The sequence below is a fragment of the Orcinus orca genome, chromosome 12 (genome assembly GCF_937001465.1).
Source record: "Orcinus orca chromosome 12, mOrcOrc1.1, whole genome shotgun sequence".
Lineage (NCBI taxonomy): Eukaryota > Metazoa > Chordata > Mammalia > Artiodactyla > Delphinidae > Orcinus > Orcinus orca.
Window position 1 is genome coordinate 14,879,310 of NC_064570.1, and position 25,460 is coordinate 14,904,769.

At 43.9% G+C, this 25,460-nt stretch overlaps 1 protein-coding gene, 1 long non-coding RNA gene and 1 other non-coding gene across 9 annotated transcripts in view; 1 reads left to right on the forward strand and 2 right to left on the reverse strand.

The window, feature by feature from the left end:
- Positions 1 to 25,460, reverse strand: part of MTHFD1L (methylenetetrahydrofolate dehydrogenase (NADP+ dependent) 1 like) — a 199,920-nt gene that overhangs the window by 171,042 nt on the left and 3,418 nt on the right. For all 7 annotated transcript variants that reach the window (XR_004476641.2, XR_007470425.1, XM_049695148.1 and 4 more), the window contains exons 2-8: positions 24,093 to 24,177; positions 22,902 to 22,952; positions 22,743 to 22,796; positions 18,533 to 18,657; positions 16,155 to 16,255; positions 14,598 to 14,734; positions 574 to 685 (exon numbers count right to left, since the gene is read on the reverse strand). Coding sequence is in view for 5 of the 7 variants with exons in the window: in XM_049695148.1 (XP_049551105.1) it covers positions 574 to 685; positions 14,598 to 14,734; positions 16,155 to 16,255; positions 18,533 to 18,657; positions 22,743 to 22,796; positions 22,902 to 22,952; positions 24,093 to 24,177 (665 nt within the window). In the remaining 2 variants the exon portion in view is untranslated. The remainder of the gene's footprint in view (positions 1 to 573; positions 686 to 14,597; positions 14,735 to 16,154; positions 16,256 to 18,532; positions 18,658 to 22,742; positions 22,797 to 22,901; positions 22,953 to 24,092; positions 24,178 to 25,460) is intronic.
- Positions 1 to 25,460, forward strand: part of LOC125960615 (uncharacterized) — a 292,168-nt gene that overhangs the window by 130,661 nt on the left and 136,047 nt on the right. The gene's annotated exons all lie outside the window — the stretch shown is intronic.
- On the reverse strand, positions 15,263 to 15,396 carry LOC117197210 (small nucleolar RNA SNORA70). The gene has a single exon (XR_004477749.1). It is a non-coding gene; the product is annotated as a small nucleolar RNA SNORA70 (small nucleolar RNA).

Genomic DNA, 25,460 nt, shown 5'->3' on the forward strand with positions numbered 1-25,460 from the left:
TTGGGATTTTTTTTTGCGGTACGCGGGCCTCTCACTGTTGTGGCCTCTCCCGTTGCGGAGCACAGGCTCCGGACGCGCAGGCTCAGCGGCCATGGCTCACAGGCCCAGCCGCTCCGCGGCATGTGGGATCTTCCCGGACCGGGGCACGAACCCGTGTCCCCTGCATCGGCAGGCGGACTCTCAACCACTGAGCCACTGGGGAAGCCCTCAGCTGTTTTTTTAAAGACTGTGAAAACCACTGTTTCTAGTTTACCTCACACATGTAAAAATTTCCTACTTTAGGCCACAACCAACTCGACTGCTTGATGCTAGAGGCCAGCAGGGGACATGCTGATGAAGGGGGAAGAACAGAAGAGGAGGAGAGGCCCTTACTGTAGCTGGCACCTTGGCTGCTCTTTGCCTGGCAATGTGGTTCCAGCATCAAGCAACCCAAAAGGCAGGCACGTTACCTATGTAGGTATGTTGACAGCAACCATCATTTCGGGAACAGACTCTTCTGAAGAAGATTTACTTTTCTCATAGCAATCTCACCTATTTTGATCAGTGGCCTAGCACCAATTTGAAGACATTTACCTGATAGAAAGTCATGGCAACAGTTGAGAACAGTAGTTCCTGGTTGAATCCAAGAAAGAGGAATCTCTTCCGGCTTGGGTGAGCCCAAGATCACAATGTCAGCCTCATGAAGCTAGAAAGAAAAAGAAAAACACCACACACATTGTCAACTGTAGCATAAAGACGTGACGATCAACGCCAAATGCCTTCAATGTAACAGACAACAATCTTCAGAGTTCAGTTCCACACGGATGCACTGACAGAATCGCTTTACTAATTTACTAATGTAGCTCATATTAGTACAAACCAAACGTGATCATCATATCCTAGAAAAAAAAAAGCTTTAAAAATTTCTTCAGGGGAACTTCCCTGGCAGTCCAGTGGTTAGAACTCTGCTTCCACTGCAGGGGGCTCGGGTTCGATCCCTGGGATGTGGCATGTGGGGAACTAAGATCCCACACGCCGCATGGCATGGCCACGAAAAGGAGAGAGACAGAGAAGGACAGGTCCATCATTGTGATCTGTACAGCAACAAAGAAAATAAAGTGTTTATCCTTATTTAAAAAAAAAAATTCTTCAGGGCAGTCACTTCAGCATATATACTACGTGTAGTCTTATCATTTACATGTTTTCAACACTAACTACAATATCAAGAAAAAGGATGGGGCCAAGGAAACTGCACTGATGGGAGGAGGAGACTGCAAGCTGAAGGGGGTGGACAGCATCCTGACTCATGCAGCATCCTGCCTTAGGGGGGAGATAGTGCTGGTCGCAATGAAGCCACTTGAAGATCTGACCAGTGCAGGGAGCCTTCCGGCCTGTACAACTGCATAATCAAAATTAGACCCATATGGAACTTGTACTAGATCCATGGACAGATTTTCAAGAGCTCAAGCAAGAATCGCATTTTCCTTGAGGTCCTGGTTAGTCTCTTGTCAAACTGTTTTTTTTTTTTTTCTTAAAGAAAAAGGAAACAATGCAACCACTACTACAAAAGACATTCACATGTCTGCCCTGTTTGTATTTTGGTAACATGGCACAGGAGGAACATGTCTGGAAGGATGGTTATGAAGTAGGGTGAGAGGTTGGTTCTGGCCTCAACAGAAGAATGACCACCTGTCCCAGTACCAACTAAACAACCAGACTTCCAAGTGGATCCATATGTGGAGGGAGAGAGCTGAAGAAGGAAACTTAGACCCATGGGGAAAATACCAACAGCTGCACGTGTCAGCTCACAAATACGTGAGGTTGGTTTCATCATACCCATTTAATGGACAAGTAAACTGAGGCTCAGGGAGTGTAAGTACCTCTATGGTATGTCCTGTCTCCCTAGCGAACACAGCCTTGGAATACTCAATACTCTATGAGGCAGAAAGAGAGGGAAGCTGACAGCCCTCCACTCTGTAGTGCTGATGGCCCCTCCCCCATTGCTTTTTCCACAGACTTCAATGCCCTGCAACTGACTGCAGACTCTTCAGAATCAGACAGGAACGGAAGACAAAACACAAAAACACCCCCAGTGCCACTACCCTCACCCAACCACCCAACAGCCCAGGAAGTGAACGGGCTCCAATGGTCCTCATCCGCTCTCAGCTTGGACATGCTGATCGCTGAAGATCATGGGGAAGGACCAGGCCAGCTCCTCAGCCCAAGTCTGTAACACTGTTTGGGCAAGAGGCTGCATCAGCTAAAGTCTCAGGAATCTTGGGAACAAAAAAGCCAAGATCTAGAGCAGCTCCGAGCTCCCGTGATAGGAGAAGCATGGTGAAAATTTAAATGCACAGGTTAACATCCCAGAAACACCGGATCAGCTGGATCACGCAAATAGGGGAGAGCAATTCAGTGAGTACCGCTAATGAGGCCCGAAGGTGCTCACTGCTTTTCAGCACCGCCCTAAGGCACAGGAAGAGGAATACGTTAAAATGGTATCTCTGTGAGTCTGTATTAATCACATGCAAAAAGAGATCCCTACTAGAAAAACCACTTTTTTAATGCCCAAGTCACAGTACTGTGAACCCGAATTAAGAGGTTTACAGCCAATATTCCCAGCAATCTAGTGCGTTAACGCCCCATGGGTTCTGTACAGATAGAGCTGAAAGGCAGCCAGACTTGCAGGTGATGGTACATTTAGGGGAAAAATGTGTTCTTATGGAAAGAGGATTTTAAACATCTGATAAGAAAATATGTGTGTTCCTTTACCACTGCAGACACTCAACCACAGTAAGACTTGAAACACAGATGCTTAGCGTGTGGCAAGTGATCAGCGAATAAGAAACGCCATTTCGCTGCACTTTCCACGCTCGACGGCGGCAAAAACAGAACATGTTAAAACATCTACAAAAAGGAAGTTAATATGTACAAGACTGCAATGTTCATTTTGGAAAAAGCCAAGGATCACAGGTTTAATTGAGTCCCCTAAGAGCACTTAGTTTCCTCCATGTGGTGTCTTCCGTACAACCTGTTCTTTTCATTACCGATAAATCTTGGAAATCTCATTCCGACCCCTTAACTGTGTACCTAGACTCGGCTCGAAAACGGGCCGTGCTAACAAGCAACTGGGGGGGGGGGGGGCAGCTGATCCCGCAAAGGCCAAAATCTCCTCCCCCAGCCGTGATCGCATCGGAGATGCTAATCTTTCTGGAAAGGAAAAGTGCTAGATGCTTAAATCAATAAATAACCCACGAAGGCCCAGGCGAGGTTTTTAATGAGCTACGATTCAAGAAGAATTATCATCTCACTGGCTGTTTCTACTTTCTTCCTCCCTAATGGGAAGGACCCTGGCCAAAGCCTGGCTTGAAACTTTACTCATAACAAAATATTGCCTTCTCTGCTGAGACTTGAGTGGAAGCAGCTTTCAGCGAACCGCCCACTCCCCAGGCAGAAGACCAAATGTTAAAACAATCGCAAGACACAGATATGCAGGCATTTAGCGTGGAGCACGTGCGAATGCGGAGGGTTTAGATACCATGAAAACTACTTTTCTGAAGTCACTGCTTTTTCAGGGAGTGTGGATGGGGGACAGGTCTCAGAATACGGACGGGGAGATGGAGAACAGATAGGATTTGCAGAGTTATAAGGAACCTCACAACTTTGTACTTAGCAAATGAAATGCATTTTAAAATGGAAACTCCAGAAAGGACAGCCCCACCTTCCTAGTTAGAAGACAGGACTTATGCTATCAACGGTTTTGAAAGGGCATATATGAATCTCAGGCATGAGATCTGTATGCCTACAAAATGTAGGACAGGTGAAAAAAAAAGGTTTGGAGCTATGTCCTGAAGCATCGTGATTGAATTACCTGAGACCTATCAAACCTGCTTCTACATCCTTCAAAAGTTATCAACACAATTCAGAAAATAAAGTTCAAAATGAAGAACAATACTTAAAAAAAAAAAAAAAGGTACTTTTCTCCAGCAAACACACGCTTCTCAAATTACAGCGACTGAAGAGAATAAAAGAGATCCAGGATTCTTTAGTGAATATACTCTTCACCTGCCATCTCTCAAGCGCCACCTGGGGCAGACACTGAGGTTGCTGAGGATAGGAATATAAAATTCCCTGCCTACAAGATCCGAGAGCTGGGGATCTTCAAGATGGAGGCGCAGGGCAAACCACTGGAATACGGAGAAGAAACAAACATCCGATTTCTACTTCTTTTGCCCACACAGTTGGTAAAATACTTAAAAACGTTGCTAGTGTTTAACACCCGGCAGTCCCTGTGCAACAGGGACATCCGGCAGCTGTCACACACAGGTAAGTACAGGGAGGGGCCCCGAGGGAGGGAGGGAGGGAGGTGACCCGGCCCTCATTCTTTCACTTTCAATGAACTGGGACACTTTGTGGTTAGTGCAAGCCGGGTGAGCGGCTTTACAGATCACATCATGTTCCGCAGAAGACTTTTCACGGTGCTCTGCAAGGACAGGGTGTGTCTGTGAAATCTCATGTGGCGTGGAGGCCCCGTGGCCATCTCATGGCAAAGACCTAAAAAGAGTGAAGTGTTCTTCTTTTTTATGAAATGTCACTTTCTTTCAATAAATGCCAAATTCCGGGATTTGCTGGCCTTTTCTTGGTAACAGATAAGTAGCTGTCAGACCGGGCCACTCTGGCTGCCCTCACACCATCAGCTGTGTTTTAGGAAGATTCCTCTCGATGCTGGAGGGGCTGAGAGGGAAAGCATTCTACTGCAGCAGGCAGAGGACAGGGCTGGTAGGAAGCTGGATGCCTGGAACTGAGGAAGTCAGGAGGATGGGGGTGCAGGCTGGGATCTGCCAGCATTATAGACATAGTTAAAACTAGAAGCTTGGACAAGATCCCCGAGGGAAACAGGTAGAATGGGGAGAAAAAGGTGTTTAAGGCATCTCTTGGGAGCACTCATCGTAAATGACAAAAGACGGGAAGAAATGATATGACTCTGGTGAGACTCCAGACACAGGAAGGACTGGATGCCTTCAAGCCAGCACCGGTTCCAGTGATGCCCAGTGGCTAAGCAAGCTAAAAGCAAAGAAACTCCGTTTTGGGCAATTAGGAACTCATCAGTGACTTTATTATAGAAATGGGCATTGGCAACCATGCCTGGGTAAACTCTTGCCCTTTGAGTCCAGTGTATTCCCTGACGATGGAGATTTCACTGAGGCAGAGCTTTTCATAAGCAGAGTCCCTGTTTATCCATAAATTATTCAAACTTAGAATGTCTAACTTTTTATTCGAATTAACTGAATATCTACCGAAGGATTCTTGCTTTGTACCCATGGATAAATATACAGACTTTCCTGCAATATTAAGCATACTATCAAAGGAGAACATCAAAATAACTGTGTAAACACTCTAAAATAAGGATGTCAAACCATGTTCATTCAGATGTTGTAATACTTTGGCAAGATAAGAGAATGAGTCTCAGCAAAAGGTACCTCCCCCACTTCAGCAAGTGATCTCATCCCAGAGAATTTTTTTCCTTTCTGGAATTGCCTATGTTTCTTTTTTCCACTCTCATCTGTGATCAGCAGGACATTATTGGCTTTTAAAATTAAGACCTATTTCATAAATCAGAATGACTACAAGCCACATGGATAATTTGGGAGTATGATCACAGCACTTAGCTCCCCAACTTTTCCCCCAAAGGTTAATAAATGACCTTCCTTTTTCTAAAACGTTCATGTCTTACTTCATCATTCAACATATTTACCGCTCAACGTATGAGAAGAGTGTATCAAAGATAGCCAGTTGTGTCCCAAATGATATAGAAAAGACAGTTAATCCCTCTTCAAGTTTACTTGATTCTCACATAAATTATGATGGATGATAAAAGGAAAATGCAACCTCAAATCCACTAATGGATATACTTTGATTCATCAAGCATAATTCCCTTGGGCTTCCCTGGTGGCGCAGTGGTTGAGAGTCTGCCTGCTGATGCAGGGGACACGGGTTCGTGCCCCGGTCCGGGAAGATCCCACATGCCGCGGAGCGGCTAGGCCCGTGAGCCATGGCCGCTGAGCCTGCGCGTCCGGAGCCTGTGGTCCGCAACGGGAGAGGCTACAACAGTGAGAGGCCCGCGTACCGCAAAAAAAAAAAAAAAAAAAAAAAAGAATTATTCCCTTTCTCGCATCCTAGGAAGAAATAAAACTAAAAAGTAGGGCTGAGACACACACAGAGAGCGTGAGCTCACACCTGTGTGTGTCTGTGCGTGTGTGTATGTGTGATGAGAGATAATCTAATATGACAAAGACTCAGAACCATGTAGCACAAAAATGTGGAAAAGACCAACTTATGGTCCCCAGATCCACGAGAAGCAAGCCCCACTTCACAGAGGCAGGACAGCCTTATGATTTACGGTTATGCCGTGTTGAAGTTAAGGTGAATTGATGAGACTGTGGGAAATTCAGCGTTGCGTCGCGTTTCCCGCCATACTTGTGCTTTCCAATTCTGAACCCTGGGCTGCACATAGGATTTCTGCATCCCACTTCCCCTGAGTAACTCTCTGGCCTCAGCTGCCTCCTTGGAGAAGTGAAGAAGCTGCACTTGACAGAGAGGAACTGAGGTGCAGAGGGAAGACCGTGGCAGGCGGGGTTTATAAGACCCGACTCATATCCAGGCTCTGCTCCTTTTCACTGACAACCAGGGTCAAGGCACCATACATAACACCTTGCTTTCAGGATATAACGCTAGTATATGAAAAGACTTTGAAAACAAAATCTGTACACAAATGTAAGGTGCTTTATCATTATAGATTATGTTAAGACCTACCAACTAGAGTATTCTAATTCTACATCCTTAGGAAGCATTTACACTGGAGAAGAAGGGGTAAAAGATAGAGCCAGGCTCTGCCGATGGTGCGGACAGGCAAGCAGGGATGATCTGTAGGTGGACGGGAGGTGATGTCACTGGCCTGATCTCTGCAGGACACAGCCTGGAGCCCTTCCTTTGTGCAGTACCTGCCTTGAACCATCTGAGACTTCACACGCCCCCTTTGGATCTCACGCCAAGTTTCAACAGATTCTCTCAGATCCCTTTCTCAATGCTGCTAAATATAAATGGCCTGATTTGGGGGCTTTTTAAAAAGTTCTATTCACCTCCTTCTCTGGTGTTAATAAGCAAGACAATGATCAGGCAGAAGCAAGAGTGAGAGGAATGGGAGCTGACATCCAAAGGCATTTTCAGTCCATGAATGTTGAAATATCTGTCAAAGAAACTCAGGGAGCTACATTATCCAGGTCACTTAATCACACATTACTCAGTAGCCTTGGTATTTGCTTGGCACAAGATCTGTGCTGCCCCAGGGTCGGTGGTATCTTCTCCACCCAGCCACTACAGGGGGGTGGGGTGGGGGGAGGGACTCACATCAATGAGGCTGTACTGCATGTCCACACACCTGACCAGGGTGCCCCCCACCCTGCCCTCTCAAGAGGGTGGACACATCCATTCTGAAGAGTGCCCCTGGAGGGGTGGCGAGAAGCCCAGGGCTCAGGGAGCAACTGGCTTCCTTATCTTAGGAAGATATCTGTGGGACTATTAACTGTGGGAATGAAGCAATGGTGAACTCAACCCAAGTCTAATGTCTTGGGCCTTGGTCCCGCTAATGTTGCCCATCCGAGCTGTCAGATACTTTTGGGTTTTCAAGATTAGACTTTAAAGGTACTTTTAAAGATTGGGTTTTCTGATTATCTGGAATAAGAGCTGACGTGGGCTAGTGGCTAAAAATACTGGCTGTACTGCCACCTCTATCATTTTCAAATTATATACATTTGCACAGTCTCTTTACTTCTCTGAGCCTCAGTTTCCTCATCTATGATATGGGAAGAGTGAGAGTCCTGCCTAATAGGATGGCTGCAGAATCAACAAGATAACACAAGTGAAGGACAGTCCTGGTTCACAGTAACCACTAACCCAATGATTGTTAGCTGTCCTTACTGCTGTTACCATGTTACTGGTTTAAGGGTAGCCTCTCTGGTGAAAAAGAATTATCGTGCTCATCAGAAATCTTGGAGGCCAGAAGGCAGTGGGATGACATATTTAAAGTGCCTGAAGAAAACAAGATCTGTCAACTGAGAATTCTATATCCAGCAAAACTGTACTTCAAAAAAAAAAAAAGGGGGGGGAGAAATGAATACATTTGCATATTAAACAAAGTGGAGGGAGTTCGTTACCATTAGACCTGCTCTACAAGAAGTGAAAAGACACTAGTCAGTAACTCCAAGCTGTGTGAAGAAATGAAGATCTCCAGAAAAGCCAGTATTCTTGTATTTTTGGTTTGAAACTACACTTATAATTTCCTACCCGATTTAAAAGACAAATGCATTAAAAATTATAAATATAAAAAAGAAAAAAAAACTTGTGTAACTTGCCAATCCAGTCCAGTTTAAAAGCTAGGGTTGGGCTTCCCTGGTGGCACAGTGGTTGAGAGTCCGCCTGCCGATGCAGGGGACACGGGTTCGAGCCCCGGTCCGGGAAGATCCCACATGCCGTGGAGCGGCTGGGCCCGTGAACCATGGCCACTGAGCCTGTGCGTCCGGAGCCTGTGCTCCACAATGGGAGAGGCCACAACGGTGAGAGGCCCGCATACTCCCCCCCCAAAAAAGCTAGGGTTTTCTAGGAATTCCCTGGTGGTCTAGTGCTTAGGACTTGGCGCTTTCACTGCCGTCGGCCTGGGGTTCGATCCCCGGTCAGGAAACTAAGATCCTGTAAGCCACGTGGCTCGGCCAAAGAACAAAAGTTAAGGTTTTCCCCACAATCTTTGGAAAATAGATTACTTTTTCAAAATCTCATATGTATAATACACATATATTTAGAATTTTCCAATTCCCTTTTTAAGGCCTTTTGTATGCTACGTACCGAATTTAAAGTGGAAATGACTTTGTGATAATTTAGCTTGGCTCAAGAAAACAGCCTACTTTGATCCTTCAAGTGTGAAGGACCTGTATTTTTCCTTCTTCTGTTAGTGCTAGTTTTGACGATCTCCGTGCTCAGGAGAAACAAGATCCTCTGAGACAAACAAAATACAACGCTTCTCTTATTCTGGGGTTATTTCTTATACACGCAGCTGGGATCGACCTGATTCGTTGCAGCTGGAGGCCGTTTTGCCATCATCTTCCAGCTGCGCCCGACCGCAGATTCCGAACAGGCTTTCCAGCCAGCAGAGCAAGTGAGGGCGTGTGAGCACAGCCCCGGGGCGCCTGCCAGCCTCTCTTCCCAGGAGAGGGGTACCACTCCGCCTCATAAATACTAAACGCAGAACATTTGCTTTTGGTATCAGAGTGAACTCCTTGGGGTGAGGAAGAGGACATCTCCAAATCTAGGCCCATTTTCACAGGGCGGATGGCTGTCCCCTCCTACATGAGGGTGTCATTCCACTCCAGGGGCCTGGGGAGCTGAGTGAGGGGCCTTCGTTTGGGTGGAGGAAGGAGGGCGATTCCTTATCTGGACCCAAAAACATCACACCCAGTGCTTTGGGGTACCAACAGCTGATGCTCCACAGTGTGTAGCTGATTTGGGTCAGTGCCCAGACATTCTTCCCCTCTCCCATGTAAATACAGAACGCCTCTCAAAGCAGAATGCATCTTTGTTTTGATGCTGCAAAACAAAGCAGGAAACTTATTCTTAATTTTCAATCATACGCTCAGAGGGGCATAAACTATCAAGCTACCAAATACAGAAGTCAACTCTCTTTCCTGTACTTCTCTAAAAAGGCAAATCTCAATTCTCATGTTCAGACTCCATGAGATTTTATGCGTAATCAGTATCCAAAGACTATCTTTAGATCTAGGCAGGCTGTTAGAGAAGGGATCCATTTCTATCTAACTAACTCAATGTAACTACTCCTCAAAATCGTAGGAAGGACTACTATTCCTGGAAGGAGTGACTGGTAAACCAGGAATCCCCAGGAGACATGATTTGAAGTGGAGCAGCTTGAGTAACACAGGCAACAGGGAAGGAAGAGGTCCACAGCCCTGGAGGTGAGGACCAGAGGGAGAGCCTGGACTGGCCAAAGCTGGGCACCCACTCTCTCAGGGACACTGTCTCTTAGTTTTCCTCCAATAAGGAACCCTGGGTCCTGATTTTTTATTATCTCCTTACAGTGTGATTACCCACTGGCCTTTCCATTTCCACACTGAGGATCAACTGCACATCCGTATGGGGAAACTTGCCAGTGTCCTTCCTGACTCACCATCAGTAACAGCCAAGCTATTACCAGGGATCCTGTGCTAAGCAAACTTACGTGATCACTGAATTCTCACAGCAGCCCCATGAGGCAGGGATGATCCCCATTATGATCCCCATTCTCCACATAAGGAGACAGGCTCAGAGAGGTTAAACAACAGATAAGGCTTGAATCCAGAGCTGTCTCCAGCAACGCCTATGTTTTATTGCTTCCCGAAAACACAAGTGTTGTCTCTGACTCCAGACCTTCAAAGACAGTTCCTACTGGTTGCAGCAGGCTGCGACTGCTTCAAGGTCATCCCAAACTTGAAAGGCTACGTGTAGTTCAGGAGGTGGTGGACAGGACTCCAGTGTTACAGTCCCCTCCTGATCCCCAAACCCTCACCCCCCCTGGTTTTGGAAATCCCCCACCAGATGGCCAACAGGGGGTCTTGTCCCATGTCAGGTACAAACAAGCAGGTAAGAAATGCTTTTCCAAGATAACGTCCTGTGACCTAATAGCTATAATCCTTTGCTTGCTCTTTGCTCTCCCTGATACTTAGCACTGTTGATGAGAAGATAAATGGGCCATAATCTTAAAATGCACTGTTCAGATGCACTTATAATGCACTATCATCTTAAAATGCATTGTCGATGGAATTAGAAAGCAAAAATCCGAATCTGTTGTTAAATTTATACTTTCAACGGTTCTCACAGTGAAGGCTTTCCGAGGGTGGACACAGCCTGTCCCATGCAGGTGTCCTGGACACTAACTTAGGCCTGGGTGTTCTTTGCACCACATTAATTGCCGTCACTGTGGTCTGCGGAGGGCGCACTAACCCTCTGAAACCAGGCCCCGCAGTGGCCTGTGTTTTAGAAATAAAATGTAGGAATACTGAAACGTCAAATGTCAGGCAGAAGCATGGAGGCCTATCAGCGGGGAGGTAAGTGACTAGTGAAGTTGGCTGCTAGCACCAAAAAATGGAAAGATACGGCCTTTATCCTGTGGTGTGAGGGGAGCCTGTTGTATGTAAGTAAGCCAGGTAGAGAGGGCCAAACACCAGAGACCAACTGAACTTTAAAGACAAGTACAGGGAGCCCGGAATTTTCCCTTATTTCTGGCTATAAAGTTGAAGCAATAAAAAGAGCGGAAGTTGACGGCCTATAAGATTCACAGCGGTGCCGCTCTAAGTGCCACGGACTTAGGAAAACAAAATGTGCGTGCAACGTCAGCTATTGAAAAGAGCCTTCTTAGACATGTGGGAACCAGAATGCTATTCAATTTCTAGATTCTCTAGAGAATAAAGCCTTGTAATCATCATTCTCAAAGTCAGGGTGAGCTTTATCCGAAAGAGTCAAGGTGATTTATTTCCATAATAAAAAAAGCATTTTGAAAGATGTCTTTGTTGTTCAAAAATACAGATACAACTAGCAAAAGTATCTGTGACAGCTGTGAAAACACTGAATTGCCAATGAAGGCATTTTTCTCTTTTTCGTCACAGCTGTTCAGTTCAGGGCAAGTTTACTGTCCTCTTCTACTAAGCTTCCCAACCTAAAATCCTGGCCTCTATGAAGTATGAAACATTGTCCTTGAATTTTCTTGAATAGGCTGCCACCACGTGGTGACCACTGAAAAAGCACATAGGTTTGAGTTTAATTGCAAGACCATGTTGCTGGGCTATTTTAAAACAAGAAGGAATTATGTACATCAGATCCACCTGCCACTGAAAAAGTACCAATCTCAGTCGAGAGGCCCGTCTCCCCTGGACAGGACTACAACTTGTTGGTTTCCATCCTGACGCTGCAAAGTGAAGACCATGTATTTTTAGATTTTAGTAATTTATTGTACTTAATGCGCTTTTAATTTAACTTCACTTTGCTTGAAATCTGTGAAATTCATTGTCAGTTTTTGAAATTAAAAACTTTATTAACTATTTCAGACATGGAAATGTAAAAGAATAACATAACACACCTGGACATCCCGCCCATTGGCTAGTTGAAGGAAAGGCATGACCAACACAAGTGAAGGTCCCCTAGTCTCCTCTTACCTACCTGCACATCTTTGTCCTGTCATGGTTTTCCTGATCTGGTTCACAGTTTCTACTCCTTTCTTTATACTTTTACTTTATATGTATGGAGCCCTAAAAATATCTACGTGGTACTGATTTAAAACCCTATATAAATGGTGTTAGATGAAATACAGCCTTCTGCAACGTGCCTTTTTCCAATGAATGCTGTTTTTAAAAATTTTCTTGTTGATATTTACAGCTTTAGTTTTCTTCAAAACTGTCTTGTTTTTGTCCTTGTGCTTCCAGGTAAATGGAATCAGCTTGTCAACGTCTACACAATAATATTATGTCAGGGTTCTCTTTTTTTTTCTTGCGGTATGAGGGCCTTTCACTGCTGTGGCCTCTCCCATTGCAAAGCACAGGCCCCGGATGCGCAGGCTCAGCGGCCACAGCTCACGGGCCCAGCCGCTCCGCGGCATGTGGGATCTTCCCGGACCGGGGCACAAACGCGCGTCCCCTGCATCGGCAGGCGGACTCTCGACCACTGCGCCACCAGGGAAGCCCTACGTCAGGATTCTGATTCTAATTTATAGATTGATTTGGGGAGAATTAGTATCTTTAAGACGAGTCTTATTGGGCTTCCCTGGTGGTGCAGTGGTTATGAATCCGCCTGCCGATGCAGGGTATATGGGTTCAAGCCCTGGTCCGGGAAGTTCCCACATGCCACGGAGCAATGAAGCCCATGCGCCACAACTACTGAGCCTGCGCTCTAGAGCCCGTGAGCCACAACTACGGAAGCCCGCGTGCCTAGAGCCCATGCTCCGCAACAAGAGAAGCCACCGCAATGAGAAGCCCGCGCACCGCAACGAAGAGTAGTCCTCGCTCTCCGCAACTAGAGGAAGCACACACGCAGCAAGGAAGACCCAGTGCAGCCAAAAATAAATAAATAAAATTAATTAATTAATTAAAGAGAAAAAAAAAGATGAGCCTTCTTATCCGTGAATATGGTATCTCTGCTTTTAATTGGGTCTTCTTAATGACATTCATCAAAATTATATAATTTCTTTCAAAAGGTCAGAAATAACTTTTGTTAAATATATTCCTAGATATCTTATATTCTCATTGTTATCATAAACTGTATTTCTTTAAAAATTAATTTTCTAACTGTGGGGAGTAGTGTTTAGAAATGCAATTGATTTTTGCATGTTGATCTTATATCCAAGAACCCAGATGAACTCTTACTAATTCTGATATTTTAATAGGTTCTTTTGGACTTTTTATGTAATCATATTACCCAGGATTGATGACAGTTTGGTGTCTTCCTTTCCGATCATTATGAATTTTCTTCCTTTCTTTCTTCATATTACTGCATTGTCTAGGAATTCCCACACAATGCTGGTTAGGAGTACTAATAACAGGCGCCCTTGTCTTTCCTAATTTAAGAAAATGTTTCTAATGTCACTGTTAAATGAGATTTTTCACTCTAAGTTTTTATAGATGTTTTATCTTGTTAAGGAATTTCCTTAAATTCCTAGTCTAATGTTTTTCTCAGGAAAAAATCATAATGAATATTAGATTTTATCTAGTGACTTTTCTGCATCTACTATGGTGACAGTATAGTTTTTAATCTGATAATGTGGTAAATTACATTAATACATTTTAACAGATTTTAATGTCAGACTCCCCCTGCAATCCTATGATAGTCCCAATGGGATAGTGGATTTGGTTTTCTATTTTGCTAACGATTATTTCATCTATGTTATAGGTGAAATTGGCCTGTAATTATCCCTTAGCATCTTGTCATTGTCTGCACTGGGCACTCATACAATGAGTTAGGAAATGTTCTTTTTCTATTCTCCAGAGAAAATGTTCTTACCTGTGGTAACTCATTTATAAAACGACCTAGTGCCTTTTCTTGTTTGCTTGTTTGCTGGGTAGACTGATTCAATGTCTTCAATTATATATAAGACTACTCAATTTTACTTGAATCCGTTTTGTAAGTCACAGTTTCTAGGAAAGTTTTCATTCCATACAATTTTTCAAATTTATCAACATAAAGTTGTTCATATTCTCCTTTTTAAAAAATAATTTTTGCTTCTGTGGTTATGTCCCCTTGTTTGTTCCTAACATTGCTGGTGTTCTCTCTTTTTGTCTTAATTACTTTGGCTAGTGGTGTGTCTATTTTACTAGACTTTTCCAAGAACTATCTTTCGGCTTTGCTGATAACCTCTCATATTACATATTTGTTTTCTATTTCAGTAATCTCTGCTCTTTTGTTTTCATCCTTTGAGATTTTCTGCTGTTCTTTCTCTAACTTTTTATGTTAAACGATCAGCCTATGCATTTCAGTCCTCCTTTTCTAATATAGACACTGAAGGATATGTTTCCACCATGAAAGATGCTTACCTTGCTTTGAAGCTGAGGTGTTTTCCACTGGGAGCTCATCGTCATGGACCCTTTTCTCTGGAACAGGCATTGCAGGGTGGCTTCCAAAGACCCATGGGCTCCTATTACCAAGATCTTCTTTCCATCTAAGTTGACACCTACCCACCAAATGGAAATTCAGTATTATAATCAAAACTTCAAAGTCTTCCTCCCATACAGCTTTAATGTAAGGAAAAATAGCTTTTACTTTAATTTAATTTAATTTTTGGACAGGAAAGCAGCATTTATTGGTGGGCGTGATTAAGGAGGGGACAGCGCCAATGCTCTCATGAGTGAAGGGCTTGCCATTTGTCCAAGGGGCCACGATTAGGGATGTATTTGATCCCACAGCTATCTGGGATGAGCCACTTTTCTACCACCATGTTTTCATATTCATCCGCATTAAACTTAGTAAATCCCCACTTCTTGGAGATGCGAATCTTCTGGCAGCCAAGAGAACTTGAACTCGGCCTGTGCAGGGCCTCAATCACATGTTCCTTGTTCGGCAGCTTGGCGCGGATGGACATTACGATTTGGCCAATGTGGACCCAGGCCACTGTGCCCTGGGGCTTTCCAAAGGCACTGCACATACCTGTCTGGAGCCCCGACTGGGGACAGCATGGCAGACATGAATGTCCACTGGAAAGGGCTGTCTCGAAGTCCCTTAGGGCAAACCATACAGGCAAGAGGCTGCACACACTACCAAGGAGGCTGCTGTTTGCAACCACTGCACACTGGGCTCCCACGGGGAAAAGAGCAGGGTTGGCTTAATTGGCTGCAAAAAAATCGCCTTTTAAAACTTGGCCCTCTGAGTACCAAACCTACAATGACTATAAGCCATAACTTATTCCTTCTTTGCAAACTTTATGGCAGTGACCTAGAATCATCATCCTAATTATCCATGTGATGGAAAAACACTGTCTATACGGATTATCTCAGAGATTTGAGCTTAATGGCTAATGTCCTAAAGGTATATCTTGAAAGTTAATCTTCTAATAGAACTCTGGTATATAGTTTGGAATTTTTGTTCAATCATTTCATGTTTGGGTGTAGGGGAGGGGCATTGTCTCCTTTTCACTCAAGCTGGTGTACAGAAAAAATTAAATACTGATTACTGAAAGAGATCCTGCTCACTGATAGATCCTAATCTAGGTTTCTATACCCTAAACTATATCTGACAGCTTCTTCATTTAAGTTTTAAATATAAAACTTATCTAGGTTTACATATTGACAGATACGAGAAGCTGAAACCTGAAACATTTTTCATTGTGGTTATTCTGAAGGTTTCATAAGAGAAACTGAGAAAACACAGGTTAATCATTCATCTTTACCAATTTCTCTTTAAAATTATAATACAGCTAATCTTTATTAGAAAAATTTGCCAGTCATTCATATCTCCTAAAAGATGAGAAAAATAAAGCTGACACTGAGTATCGCTTCTGTGTTTCAATAAGTATCTTCCAGAAACAAATCCTTACTAAAAACTCACATAAATAACAAAAAATAGAAAATAGCAACACTTCTGAAGGAGCATCATACCTGACTTTTCAAGAAGTTCAATTACAGCTCTGGCCACAGGTGAAACAAAACACTCATGGGCGTCCCCACGTACCAACTTCCCCAGGTTTACATCCGTTACTCTGAATCCAAAAATAAGAGAACAAGTAAGTCAAGCTTGGCCAAAACTCACTCATCCGTAATCCACTTGAATTAATCCCAAATAACAACCAAGTCAATATTTGATATGATGAAATACAATTTATCTTTTAAGGCAGGACAAGAAAAAATTAAATATAAAATTCTCTCTGCGTGGTTGTTTGGGCCTCTTCCCTCCCTCATGTGCAGTGTGTATCTTGGTTAAACATTAACCAGGGCTTCCCTGGTGGCGCAGTGGTTGAGAGTCCGCCTGCCGATGCAGGGGACACGGGTTCGTGCCCCGGTCCGGGAAGATCCCACATGCCGTGGAGCGGCTGCGCCCGTGAGCCATGGCCGCTGAGCCTGTGCGTCCGGAGCCTGTGCTCCGCAACGGGAGAGGCCACAGCAGTGAGAGGCCCGCGTACCGCAAAAAAAAAAACCAAAAAAAAAAACCATTAACCAGAGCTCTTCAAAGATGAGAATCCCTGCTTATTTTTTTCTTCTGACACTAGCGGTGTAACTTCTTAAAAGACCAGTGTTCTTTCCCAGCTCTGGAGGGGGTCATGGTGACTTGCTGCTCGCTCTGTACACGCTGACCTGGACTATGTGTCCTTGGTGAACTTTACGTAAAACATCAGTATGTCATTTTGATGTTCGATCCTTTCTCTCAAAGATGTATATGACTGTGCCTTCGACTTCTAACAGGCGGAACAGTTCTCAGAGCTTCCTGAGAATCTGCTTCCTGGGTTATAATCCCTGGTTTGGCTTGAATAAAATTCCCTTTCTTCCTTCTTAACTTGATCGTTAATTGAATTTTCATCGACAGATAGGTAGGATATATTAAATTATTAAATAGAAATGAAAGAGTGAGCAGGAATAGAGGTCATTAGCTTCTAGCAGCCCCTCAGGCAACTCCAACGTGGTCCCTAGGAGTCAGGACGACGCTGGGCGTTCTGGTTCTGCCTGGACAGCAGGACCGCAGCTGGAGGCCACGTGGGGCTTCACTGCACAATGCTAGGGAGCTCTGTTCAATGGACGACATGGAATGGTGGCCCTGGATGTGTGCAATGCTGTGGTCCTGCAGCCACTTTATCCTGAGGAAATTTACATCTCCATCAATATCAAAGTCCAGAACCAATCCTAGAAATCAGGGGTGACCTAGCAAGACTTGGATTCAAGGTCTGATCCCCACTCGACATCAGTACTTATCTCCCTAAGGAAATCAAGGAAAAAAATGAGGGACCATGTCCTTTCAATGCCTTGTGTGTTCTTCCTCGGTCAAACCAAGGACAAAATAGTCCCTAACTATTTAGCTTAAATTGATGGTCTCAATACAGGTTAGTAACAAAATAGAGATACTTGGAAAACTTTTCATAATTCTCTCTTTTTATGAAAGACTGGAAACTACATCTTGATACCCTAGGATTCTGGATGTTTTCTAATTGATTAGAGCCTCTTCCCCCTTTATGGTTTGTCTGCTATAGGATCGGAGATTTTCATGACAATCTCCTACCCATGTTTGAGTCTGCCCTAAGTCACAAGAGAAGGCTAGGATAATGGGGGAATCTCGGTGTGCCAGTGAGGTGCTGGTCACTCAATCCAGTCCCTACAAGACTAACGTTATAAATTTGCTTACGACCCTGGAATGCTAAATATATCACGTTCTTTCTGGCCACGATACAAACATTTCTTATTTCCATGTAGGAAGATGAGGTTTTTAACTTCCAGGAAACATCATGAACTCCCATATGGATGGTCAGTATTCCCTGTCCCATGAAGCTTACGTCATGACATGAGTCTAAGACCAATATCAGAGCACCTGATATTCACAGTTTTTCCCTCAAATTTCAAATAAAACCTCACGTTATGAATGTAAGTGCTTGCTCTGTTTTCCTCCGCTGGCCTGGGACTACGGCAGAATGTGCTACTGTGGTGAAGCAGGTCCCTGGGTTTTTTCTCTCATTTGGTAGAATTATTAAGGAAAAGGAAAAGCTATTAGAAGAGGAGAGCTGGCTAAGGACTCTGTAGGTCAGACAGGAGCTTCTCAAATGAGTATGATTTGGCCAAAATGGCACCCAAGCACTACAAAAGGGCAAGTGTATTTTCTCAAATACGTACTTCCTTAAGCATAATTTTACAAGCCCTCCAACCCCTGAAATATTTAGAATGATTTCATTCATGGCTCAATTACTGACATAGCTGAAAGAGCAGAATTTTAAGGAATTCACAGTAGAAAAACTAGTTTAGCAATGAGTCGATTGTTTTCTTTTCTATGTTCTTACCCATCCACATCTTTTTCTGGTTTCAAGGCATTGAGGATTTTGTTGCTAAATGAGGTCTCGGAGATCTGAAGGGCAAGGCCATGTATTCTGGTGTCTTCATTAATCTTCAGGATCTCATCTATAATCTAAAGTGAAAACTAAAGTCAGTTTTGCAAAAATAAGACCCAAGAACAGACGTTTTATGTCAAAAATAGATTCATAAAAATGCATCTGTTTTAGTTTCTTCTTTCTCCTTGTTGACGACCTGGTGTAAAGCAGAATGAAGAAGTCTACGTTCCCTCTAACCACGTTTATAAAAGCTTGGCTGAATTTTTTAGTGACTTCAAGTCCTTCTTATCGCTCTATTCTCTGCCAGAACAGAACAAAATAAAACCAAAGTTCAACAGTTAATAAAGCTGAGATCAGCAAAAGACAATTCCCTGTCCACAATCAGATCTGAGCCCAATGCAATGCCAACTTTCAGGGAGGCCAGGACTCAGGAACCTCGAGCATTTCAACCTGGCCCAGAGAAGCCTGTGTTTCAAGCACACTGTGCTTAACCAAAGCTTACTAATCATGACACTCAGGCCCTCCTGTTCTCTGGACCAGAATGGCATGTAGAAAGCATTTCCAAAGGCTTATGACGGAAAACCTCTAAGCATAGATAGCTCCATTTTACAGGAAACACTGAAATAATTTGCTGTTTATGAAAAAGACCAAAGCAGTTTGGGAAGCTAATATAATCGCTATTGAATGGCCACGTATGTCTTTAAATAAGCAATGCTCTGGCCTCTCTGTTTACCTCTATTTTACGCCAGGATTTCACTTAGCAATGTTACTTGTTGATAACTAAGAGAGATTCTAGCTCGTAGATATGGATCTCACTATGAGAAGTGTTGGTTTACCATTTCTGTTTTACTATCTAGCAAAAATCATGATGGTATTTCTACCTGCTAAGAGAAGAAAAAGCTATTTGATATATTCAGAAAACTCAGAAAGAAAATTTTGTTTACTATTCATCATTCTGTCATTCATTCAACAAATGTTGAATGTTTTGAATATCTACCTTGTACCAGTTCTGAGTCAAGGAAATACAGTTGTAAAAAATATCTGCCCTCATGGAGCTTATATTCTAGTAGAGAAGACAAGACCAATAACAACAACAACAGGGACTTCCCTGGTGGCACAGTGGTTAAGAATCTGCCTGCCAATGCAGGGGACACGGGTTCAATCCCTGGTCCAGGAAGATCCCACATGCCTCTGAGTAACTAAGCCCGTGCACCACAACTACTGAGCCCGCGCTCTAGAGCCTGTGAGACACAACTACTGAGCCCGTGCGCTGCAACTACTGAAGCCCACTTGCCTAGGGCCCGTGCTCCACAGCAAGAGAAGCCATAGCAATGAGAAGCCCATGCACTGCAACAAAGCGTAGCCCCCGCTCGCTGCAACTAGAGAGAAAGCCCGTGCACAGCAACGAAGACCCAATGCAGCCAAAAAAATAAATAAATAAAATTACAAAAAAAATAACAATAATAATAGTATAATCTCTGAAATTGATATGGAGTGATGGCAGGTAGGGGGTGGTCAGACGGGGTGGCATCTATACACAGAGCCCAGCCAGAATGAAGTGAGGGTACTACTGTTACCTCCAACGTAGTTAGAGGTAACAACAACAACAAAATCTTAATAAATTAAGATCCTTACTCTTTTCCAACATAATAACACCATCATATAAATTCCCATTTATCAGAATTTCAAAGAAAAAGAGTGAATAAGTGACTCCTTGTCAAAAAAATAAGCCAAGGAGAACCTAAAGGAGAAGGAAATCCAAAAAAAGAGGGGATATATGTATACATACAGCTGATTCACTTTGCTGTACAGTATAAACTAACACAGTATTGTAAAGCAACTATACTCCAATAAGAATTTTTAAAAAATACTGTGACAAACTGGAAAAAAAAAATTTGAATGAAAAAAATTAAATAAGCCAAGGGGGAAAAAAAAGTCAAGGGCTATCAATACCAGCGGCAAAACAATCTAAGAACATGCAAATTCTACTGCAGAAAATGAGTGTCCTTTGCAAAGGGAAAACAACTTTCTCTGCATTCTGTTAGTACTGGTAGGACAGGCGTCAGTATTGGTAATATCTGACAATGGCAAGTGTGGTAGAAACTGTTTGCCCAATATCCAATTTCTGTTCTATCTTAGTAACAGACTCTTAATTTTTAGCTGTGCTAGAAATGATCTCGCACCACTTGGTATAAAGACCACATTTCTCGCCTCCCTTGCAAAAAGGCCAAGCAATTAGGTTCGGGCCAGTGGAATGGAAGCAGAACTGTGGCTTTCAGGAGAAAGACGGGGATCCTGACTTTGGTCTTTGTCCTTCCTTTTTCTTGCTGGTGCTAAGAACTTGTTGAACTAAGCCCTGTGATCCTGGAAAACAGGGATGGTTAAGAAATGCCCCCATCCTTCGTGGACTGCAAAGAACCACCTTCCCCATATGATTCTGACACGACCATCCAATGCTCCGTAGTCTCCAGACCCCACAAAGTTCTATTCTTTGTTCATAAATGATTTACTTGAACTGCTGGTCTCCACTGATCCATCGGCACAAAATGTCTGTTAACCAAACTCTGGGTAAGCTTCTTCCCTTCCCCCAGGTTCCTAACCTTTGACCTACCCTCGGTCTGATTGGCCAACAGCTCTACCACCACCCAACCTCCCCGGGAGAACAGGCTGGCCTCGGGGTAAAACATTCTCTAATCTGCTATCCCATCAAGCCACCCTTTCATCCCACTGTTCTCACACTGGGTTCTTTCCTCCCTATAGAAGAGAAGCCTTTTGCTTACCTCTCAAAGGTGTGTCGAGTTTACGGGCAGAGTGTGCAGTCCCTTCCCCACCTTGCAATAATCCTTTCAGATGATGTCTCTCCTCACTGAGACTGGATTTATTTTCTCTTTGACACTGGCTGGAATGTGGATGTGACCTGTAGCGCTGAATCTGCCATCCTGGATGAGGCAGCACAACAAAGACCACAGCGCAGCAAGATCCAGGGAGCCCGAGTTCCTAACGACTCAGTGATGCCACCACAGCAGCCGGGGACTGCCTACTGCTAAACTTTATTCACATACAAAAAACTTCTGTGTTATTCCAGATTACTTAAGGTTTTCATCACTGCCACAGCCAGTGTGAAGAAAACCTAGCCATAGAAGGAGCAGACACCAGGATGGCCCATGGTCCAGTTTCCTAGGCCCTACTTATAGGGGTGACTGCTTCTCCCATGCTTGAGATGACACTTATGAGGACTGGTCTTCCCTGCTGATGGAAACAACTAAAGCACATACAGTAGCAACAAAAGAACCCTGTGGTGGTTTTTCTCTCTCTTTTTTTTTTTTTTTTTTGTGGTATGTGGGCCTCTCACTGTTGTGGCCTCTCCCGTTGCAGAGCACAGGCTCCGGACGTGCAGGCTCAGCGGCCATGGCTCACGGGCCCAGCCGCTCCGCGGCATGGGGGAATCTTCCCGGACCGGGGCACGAACCCGTGTCCCCTGCATTGGCAGGCGGACTCTCAACCACTGCGCCACCAGGGAAGCCCCGCTATGGTGGATTTTCATCAGCTGCCCCAAAACACCACTGAAGGATTCACACAAGGTTAGCCTGAAAAATATCTTCTCCTTTATTTTATCGACAGGGCAACTGAAACCCAGAGAAACCAAAGAACGGTCCAAGCAAGGTCAAACAACCTGTCAGGACACTGCAAACCAGAACTAGTCCTCCAGACATGATAATTTCCACTAGACGATGCTGTCGCTACAGCTGAAGAAACACAACCAAAGTCACCACATCATAGGTCACATCGTCAACAGAAACACATGGTAAGGAGATAACAACAAGGTCATGCTGAATAGCACAAGGAACTATATTCGATATGGTAATAAACCATAATGGAAAAGAATACATAAATGTATATGTATAACTGAGTCACTTTGTTATACACCAGAAACTAATACAACATTATAAATCAACTATACTTCAATTAAAAAAAAAGAAACATGGTAAGGGACAGATAGATCAAGGGGCATCTACACTAGTGGGAAAAATGAACTATTCCCTCTACAAGTTCAGCCCTAAGAAAAGGCTTGTTCAGTTCTGACCACAACTAAGAGATGTTAAGAGGTCTGTTAGGACTGAAGAGGAACACAAAATAAAGGTTAAGTGTGCTGCTGTATTACCTCATCTTCACTGCTATCTGCAGGAAGACAGATGTGAGTGATGTTCAGACCAGCCTGCAAAGAGAGCATAGGGCGATTTTGTCACGGAGAGAAAATGAATCTATCACCCGAAAATTAAAATGAAGTTTTAAAATCATTCAAAAAATCAACAATCCTTACCTCCTCAGCCAAATTCTGGTTTACTTCCTGCATCAAGTTATCATCACCTGCCTTGGGAAAGGAGAGCAAGAAGGGGAACATAACAACATAAAAATACCTTGAAAAGGTACAAAACAATACAAAGGCTAATTCTGTGATTATACATTATCTGACTACAAAGATGATAGGGAAATGCAGAAAAAGAATCTTATTGCTCATAAAAGGGGACTAAGGGTTGGTATTTATCCACATGTCAGTTTCTCAGGCTTTAAGATATATCACTTTTGAAAATAATACTCCTCATAGGGCGTATATAGCCGCATAGGCAGCATTCCTTTCTAAGTGAGGACACCTAAGACGGGTGTTTAGGACTTGCCCTTGGGTGAAAAGCTACCAATGAGCAGAATTCCAGGAGGCCAGGCTCTTGTTTCACTTTTCTTTCCACTCTTCTCACTTGCTTATCTTTGTAGGGGGCGAGGAAACAGACCCCAAAGAACGCAGGCCCCAGAGTGACTTGAGCATAGCTCTCCAGTCTCGAAATTACAGCGCTGATGAAACTAGAGGCTGCTACTCTGATGCATTAAGCGTGCACCGAAAACCACAGAGGCAGCTCAACTGCTGGGCTGTGTGACCTTACAGGCTCGGCTCAGCGCACCACTTCCCTGCACCTGCGTCACCTGGGTGTGCCAACTGCAGCTGGCAATGAAGGGGCCGTGGCTAGAACACAGACATGGAACTCCCAAGTCCTGCCATGCCATGGCTTTTGGCCCTTCAGACTCGTGGCAGGCTTGAAAAGACTGAGTAGTAAGATCACCAAATACCATGTCTCAGCAAGCATCTGTCTTCCACAGAAACAAAGTGGAATGTTTTTTCCCATCCCACTCAAATCACATCTGATCAGCATTTATAATGGACCACATCATATCCTGTGTAATGCAACTTACATGAGCACCTACCTCCTGACCTCCGGAAGCTATCCGCACCAAAAGGAGACAGACTCAGACAGAGTGGTACCTAACCTGTAATCCTGAAGCGGCAAAATGACCAGATAAAGGGGGAAATGACAACATTTCCACATGAGCTTTCTCCTCCATCCCCGAAGCCCGAGTGGGACTTCTGTGACAAGAAATGCAGCTGGTCACCTGTGTACAGTTGTCTTCTAAATTAAAAGACACCCTAAAATAGCAAGACAGAACCACATTCTTAGCTTACCTGAATAATAGCAAGAACCGGCTTAAAGGCAGGGTTTTTTCCTTGCAATAAACTCAGAACTTCTTTCGAATTCTGAATGATGTCTCTGCATTGAGAAAGAAAAACAACATAGTCAGGTCTAGGTTAATGACTAGGAAGGATGGATACAACACATTTTCTTAGAAGGTTTTCTACTCTAAATGAAACTAATTAGACAGCACAAGGACAGGCTCCTCTAAGTGTGGAAAGGGTGGAGGGAGGGGGAGGAGAACAATCATGAAATACCTGGCGCAGGGTTTCCCCCATGGCGCAGTGGTTAAGAATCCGCCTGCCAATGCACGGGTCATGGGTTCGAGCCCTGGTCCGGGAAGATCCCACATGCCGCGGAGCAACTAAGCCTGTGCGCCACAACTACTGAGCCTGCGCTCTAGAGCCCGTGAGCCACAGCTTCTGAGCCCGTGTGCCGCAACTACTGAGCCCGCGTGCCCAGAGCCTGTGCTCTGCAACAAGAGAAGCCACCACAATGAGAAGCCCGCACACCGCAACTAAGAGCAGCCCCTGCTCGCTGCAACTAGAGAAAGCCTGTGTGCAACTAAGACCCAATGCAGCCAAAAATAAATAAATGTATTAAAAAAAAAAAAGTTGGCTCTTACAAATGAACTTATTTACAAAACAGAAACAGACCCACAGACACAGAAAACAATCTTATGGTTACCAAAGGGGAAGGGGGGGAGGGATAAGTTAGGAGTTTGGGATTAACAGATACACATTACTATATATAAAACAGACAAACAACAAGGACCTACTATATAGCACAGGGAACTATATTCAGTATCTTGTAACAGCCTATAATAGAAAAGAATCTGAAAAAGATATATCTATCTATATACATACAGACAATTATGTATAACTGAACCACTTTGCTGTATACCTGGAACACAACATTGTAAATCAACTATATTTCAATAAAAATTTTTAATTAAAAATATTAAATAAAAAATTAAAAAAAGAAAGTTGGCTCTTTTTCCTCTCACAATAATAGACAAAAGGCTTAGCCAAGGCAGTACCCAAGCTTCAGCGCTTCAGACAACCTCTAAGTATCATCTCTTGTCTCCATCAGGGTCTTGCATGCACAACAGCTTTCAAAAAATGCAAGGGGAACTTCCAGCCAGATCCCATCAGCAATAAATGGCCATGAGCAAAGGGACAAGGCAGAATGGCCAGGGGCAAAACTCCTCCCAGTTTTAGAGAAGAATTTGACGAATGTAACTGGCAGGCACTGCTCTTGTAGGTGGATGAGGAGAGAAGGGTGCTCAGAAAACGTTTAAAGGCTTCAAAACTCAACCAGGATGAGCCTTCCCACAGTCAGCTGGGCTAGAAGACATAGAG